This window comes from Myotis davidii, unplaced genomic scaffold (assembly GCF_000327345.1).
Source record: "Myotis davidii unplaced genomic scaffold, ASM32734v1 scaffold62, whole genome shotgun sequence".
Lineage (NCBI taxonomy): Eukaryota > Metazoa > Chordata > Mammalia > Chiroptera > Vespertilionidae > Myotis > Myotis davidii.
Window position 1 is genome coordinate 4,880,999 of NW_006295180.1, and position 6,059 is coordinate 4,887,057.

Below are 6,059 nucleotides of genomic sequence, written 5' to 3' on the forward strand. Positions count from 1 at the left end.
GCTAATATGCAAATCGACCCAATGGCAGGACGACTGGTCGCTATGAAGCACACTGACCACCAGGGGGCAGACGCTCAACACAGGAGCTGCCCCCTGGTGGTCAGTGCGCTCTAAGGAGCAGTGAGCCCAGCTTCTGGCTGAGCGAGCACCGCTGAACCAGAAGCTGGGCTCACAGCTGGCAAGCATAGCAGTGTTGGCAGGAGCCTCTCCCGTCTCCGCTGCAGGTGGGCGGTAAGGAGCGAGGGGTCCTGAACTGTGAGAGGCCCAGACTGTGAGAGTGATGTCTAACTGCCAGCTTAGAGTAAATAATCTAAGCTGGCAGGCAGACATCCTCTGAGGGGTCCTGGACTGCAAGAGGTCACAGGCAAGGCTGAGGGACCCCCCCCCCCCCAATGCACGAATCTCATGCACCAGGCCTCTAGTTAACTATAAATAAAGCTAAAAATTTTTAACTTCTTGAATTCCCCATCAATTCTTCTTTTACATTGGTGGGTACAGGATTGTTCATAATTAACATTTGCAGCATATAAGATGGTATATGAGCAACAACAATGTGGTCTCATGCTCTGGTGCCTGCAATGTGCCTTTAAGAGACCTGGAAAAGATTACTCGGATATTGCAAAGGTATGTTATCTTAGATACACAAAAACAATAGACAATTCCAAAATTAAAGATTGACCTTTGTCAAGGAAGCTATAGGCCTAGGACATAACTGTGACCATCTCTTGGTGAAGAATTTTTACATTCAGACCACTCTGTGTAGTTACTTTGGACTCTGGGTTTGTAAGCCTGCCATGCGGGCCCCTCCTGAGCTTGTCAGGTGTAGTATGTGGTCCCTTTTTTTGTCCACTAGACTACAGCGTGTAAACTGTCAATAAATCCTGTTACTTCTTCAGTTTTTCATAAGCTGAGTACGTATAGGGGCTTTTGTATGAGTGAAGAGTATGGCCAATGACAAAATTTCATATTAATCCAGCGATCATGCTGGAATCACATAAATAACAGCACCAAAGTATATTTATTTTACTGATTCTAAAGCATAGTTGAGCATCCTGAGTATATTAATGTCATATTTATAATACTTGTCTTATAAAAATCAATCTTTGTTCCTAGGTAAATGACAAGTCAACAGCAGTTAATTCAGTCATCATAAGAAGAGAGCTTGTCGTCCCCATTCCCCCCAACCCCCCGTAAATAAGGTTCTAAGCCACAAAACTTGTTTCAGAGTCAAGATGCACCTGAGTTTCTTAATTTACATTCTGGTGCTTTCAGCCTTACTATGATGATTAGTGACTTGGTAGTGAAGCAGTAATCTTTACAGTGGCTAAATGTACTGGCATTCCCTTCAAGACATTCAAGGGAATTGGGAAAGTCCATTTTGGTTAAATAGGGTTTTTAATTAATATACAGAGTGGGGCAAAGTAGGTTTACAGTTTGTATGGAAAAGAATACAGTAATCTATAATAAAAGTATAATATGCTAATTAGACCGGACTACCTTCCAGACGAAGGCTGGGCTGCAAGGGAAGCCCAGGTCCCAGGTGCTGGGGGATGGAAGGCCCACTCTTGCATGAATTTTGTGCATCAGGCCTCTAGTTTATAAGTAATAATACAAGAATAAACTCTGTTTTGCATACTCATAGATGGAAAGCTACTTCTGCCCCCCATATAATACTGAGTTTCTTTTCAGTCATCCTGCTAAGTGCATGCAAGCTACCCATATGGGTGTGACATGAATATGTTTTATTCTAAAAGCTAAAATAACCAGCGTTGTCATTGAGTTATATAGCTTTCTCTGTGAGTATGTTTAAGTGACTCCTGAATTAGAATATTTCAGAGGCTAAAGGAATAGCAAGCTGGAATGAACAAGAAGGTGAAAATAAGACTGATCCTCACTCCAGTCCTTCAAAGGGAAGAGTTAGGGAAAGTAGTGAATTAAAAATGTATAATTTATTATTGTAAGGTTTTCCCCTCGGATTTTTACCAGCTGCTACCTAATAAGTCTCTTGGTGGACTTAAGAGTTGTATACTAATGAGACAATGGACATAAAGAAATACTAATAAAGAGCTTCCATTTCCCCACAATTCCTAGTTTGTCTAGTGAAACAAAAGAGGCTCTCTATTTAAGAATCAGTTTCTTGGTGGTTGTCCCAGAGATCTGTAATATAACACTTCTTTCCCAAGTTCAGGATTAATGTATGAGTTGCCTTGTCCCTCCTGTTACAGCCAAGAAGGATCACAAAGGATTTCCTGCCACATGCTGCCCAGTTGGATCTTGGGAGCCCTGCTCAGCATTATCTGACCTTCTTGCCCAGATCGGTATGGGCCTCAGGAGTCATTTACGTTTTCATCCGAACTATGTTAAAGTTACGCAAATGAGACTTTCTCCTTTGAAAAACAAACAAAAAAACTCATAGTCTAACATTTCCTTCTTTAACTTTGGTAATATGTTTTAAATTCAACACACATGTATTTTCACATAATCAGACCAGTAAAATTTAAGACTTTATTTTCTGAGACTAATTTCGGCCATTATTTGAGAAACGATAAATTCCACTAATCAAGTGAGATCACTAACAACGTGGAAGCCATGCTCTCATAACTATTGCAATTTCTCTTTCCACTGTATCTTCCTGAAAACATCTGTATCTTAAAGAAAACACAGAAGTGTTTCTCACCCACTCCTTCCCCTGTCCAGAGTCACTGCCCAATAGTGTTACTGAATTATCCTTTCTTTTTTAGAGGTTAGGAGAGAAAACACTATAAATGGTTTATAGATGCATTAGCTATAGTAGTTAACATTCTCTATAATGATACAATTCTAAAATCTGTATTTAAAAGAAAAAAATAATCTTTGAGTCCTGAAAGGCTAAAATTAGGCAAAGACTTCTGCCACGAAAATATTTTACAATTATTAGATCATGAAAAGAACAGTTAGTACACTTTGTGTATGGTTCTTTATTTTTTAGAAGTCAACTAGTTTCTAACAGAAGGATAGATTGATGTACACACTTTTTGTTGTTAATCCTCACCCGAGGATATTTTTTCCATTGACTTTTTTTAGAGGGAGGAGAGGTGGAGTGGAGAAAGAGAGAAGAGAGAGAGAAACATCCATGTGAGCAACATTGGTTGGCTACCTCCCATACTTGCTTTTAAAAGAAAATTTGCTAATATTCTCTTAAATTATTTATATGACAAAATGGTTGTGTTCTAAGTCCATTTTAATTTTTATTTATATTGTTTTAAGTAGACATTTATTCACTTTAAAATGTTTCTTATACCCTGTTAAGAATTACACTGAAGATAAGCATTCAAAAGAATAACTTGCTTGCATGCAGTTGAACTAAAAAATTATTGGACAAATGAAATCACTGAAGTAACCTAACTTACCAAACAGAAATTACTGTGTTAATTTAAAAGGCTGCAGATTTCAGTTTCACTGGTTTCAGCTCTATCTGCCCAGTTCATTTCCAAATTATGCATCAGTTCTACATACTTCAGATATTGGCACCATGTATTAAGCTAAAAAATATTAGTTTAGTTATCACTTTATTATTGTTTTATATTTATTTCCAGTAGTAGCTTCAGAAGTTTTATATAGGCAAAGAATGAAACAGCTGTCTGGTTGGAAGGGATGAAGGGGGAAGTGCTTGAAACCTCTATTATTTAGCACTTGAAAGAAAATTGAGAGAATACAACAAAATGCTTTCTATTTCCCATCGTGTAGAAATGATTTATCAATAAGAAAAAAGGATAGTAGTACTTCATAAAAGTGCTCATTTAGCAGAATTCAAAACAGTAGCTCAAGAGGAACCCAGAGCAGATTGTGACATGCAATGATAATTTTTTTTAAAAAAATGGGGGTCAGAGACTTACATTTACATAATTGTCTTTTGATGCAATATTTTGGCAAAGGCAATGGGCTTAGTCACAAGTGGTGTATGATGGTAATAAATTGTTTTTGTCTCTGCCTTTTCCTATCTGTAAAATAGATAATACTTGTCAGCTCTTTCTTTCTGCTCCTCCCCTCCCATAAATTTGTTTGTTTTTTTTTCTATCAGTCCAGTATATTGGGAGACCACTTGGGCTGATGATTGAGTGTTGATGAATTAATTAACATGAATTATGGTGATATCCCAGAAGATATTTAAAAATAACATATCCAAATACCAAAACTCATAAAATTCAAGTGGCCATCAAAAAAGGGCCACTTTACACAGCTCAGGCTGCATTTCATCATTTGATGATTTCTTTTCCTCTTAGAGTCTGCTAAGGATGTTCAATTTGATTTGACATTATCTGGATTAAAATGCTAAGGGAAAGGTATGATTTTCTTTTACCTCTTAAGACTAAGCAGTGAAGTATAGATCAACTGTCACTTTATGATAATGCACTGTCGAACAAAAAAGTATGTGATAATTTCATTCACCAGGGAAATAATCTGGACTGCTCAGTAAATCCTATGTTGGATGGTTTATTAACTTGAAAGAAGGAAAATATAAAATAGCCTATCCATATGATTCACAGATTGTCTCTTGCTTTGTATTAGCAGTAAAAGAATATTTTTTACTTTACCATGAATATACTAAAATACTGTAAATATTTTAGAATAGGTAAACTAGAATATATAGAAATAGACTAGATAGGTATGATTATTGCTTAAAAGGTTAGAAATAAAACCTGGCACATGTTTTTTTCCAAGAAATCATTAAAAGCTTTCCTTTGTTTTTCCATTGAAAAGGATACCACTTGTACATGCAGAATAGCCAACCTGCTTCCCCTCTGGTCAGTACTTGATAACCAAAGCACATACAAACAGAATCTCCTTTCATCACTGTGGTTAATTGTGAAAGAGCCTTATTCTCCGCCATGTCCCCAAATTCAAAAACTGGTACAGTTCCAGTGTGTCCTGAATAGAGCTATCTGGCTTTGGATTAAATCTCCAAGGAGTTTTGTATTCACTCCCTACTTCCTGTGGAAGTAGAAGTTGTAATGATCATTACAAATATCTTGAATTGTGCCCTTAGCAGCCTTGTTAGCCTTTTTTTTCCTCAAACATTTAGTATTGAGTCACTGAATGACTTTATTTTCTAATTTTGAAATGGTAACGTTTTGTTTTTCTGTACAGCGGATTTCATTTTTACTCACGTGGAATTAAGGCAAGTTATTTAATATCTTTTAATGAGACCAGAATGTTATAAAAGAAATGTTTTTGGATTTTATTTCCATACTCTTGGAGAGAAGGCCATAATTTGCAAAATGATTGGGAAGAAACTAATACTCATTATTAAGAATATGTATCTGTTTAGTTAGATTTCAGTTTCCTTAAACTTAATAAATTTCTATGTAACTAATAGATTTACAAATCATTTAAGCTATGTGGATACATTTTAAAGTGTTTAAATCTATTTTTGAGACTTAAGTCAGATATACTTGTCTCATATCTTTGTTAACCGGGGACAGATCTGAGCAGTAGCTCACTGTACTTTGTATATACTAGTATATGTTTTGTGTGTCACTGGTTCTTTTCCTACCTCCTCACAAATTCCCTGCACTATGCTCTACCCATCACATATACTCATACCCAGACAGTCTTTTCAGGACTTCTTATGGGTTGTTCATGAATAACTGGTTGGTTACTTCATACATTTGTGCCAATAGTTCTCTTCTCTTGTTCAGATACCCTCTCGCTGGGTGAGGCTGATGTTGCACTATACGTGTGGAGTGCTGATAGCCTGCTGAGCACTGCTGCTTGGCAGAGGGTCACAGTTGCTTTTATCAGGTATCCCGGACTGTGCTGGGCACCACTGCGGATGCAGAGGAGCATGCAGGAACCAGATTCCACACAGGATTTTGTGCAAAAGTTGAGGAGAATACCTGTCTCTTCTTTTCTGTTGAGATCACATAAAGCCTCTCTTGCAAACCCAATCTACACTAATAAAAGACAAACATGTAAATTGACCATACCTTTGCTACACCTTAAGCCATGCCCCCCAGCCAATCAGAGCAACTATATGCAAATTAACCCAACCAAGATGGCGGCCAGCAGCCACGGAGCTG

The 6,059-nt window shown here is 37.3% G+C and overlaps 1 protein-coding gene across 1 annotated transcript in view; it reads left to right on the top strand.

The window, feature by feature from the left end:
* The first annotated feature begins 531 nt into the window (after positions 1–531).
* ELOVL2 (ELOVL fatty acid elongase 2) overlaps positions 532–6,059 on the top strand; it is a 43,949-nt gene continuing 38,421 nt past the window's right edge. Inside the window, exons 1-2 of the mRNA XM_006769735.2 lie at positions 532–624; positions 2,226–2,318. Of these exons, the coding sequence (XP_006769798.1) occupies positions 532–624; positions 2,226–2,318 (186 nt within the window). The remainder of the gene's footprint in view (positions 625–2,225; positions 2,319–6,059) is intronic.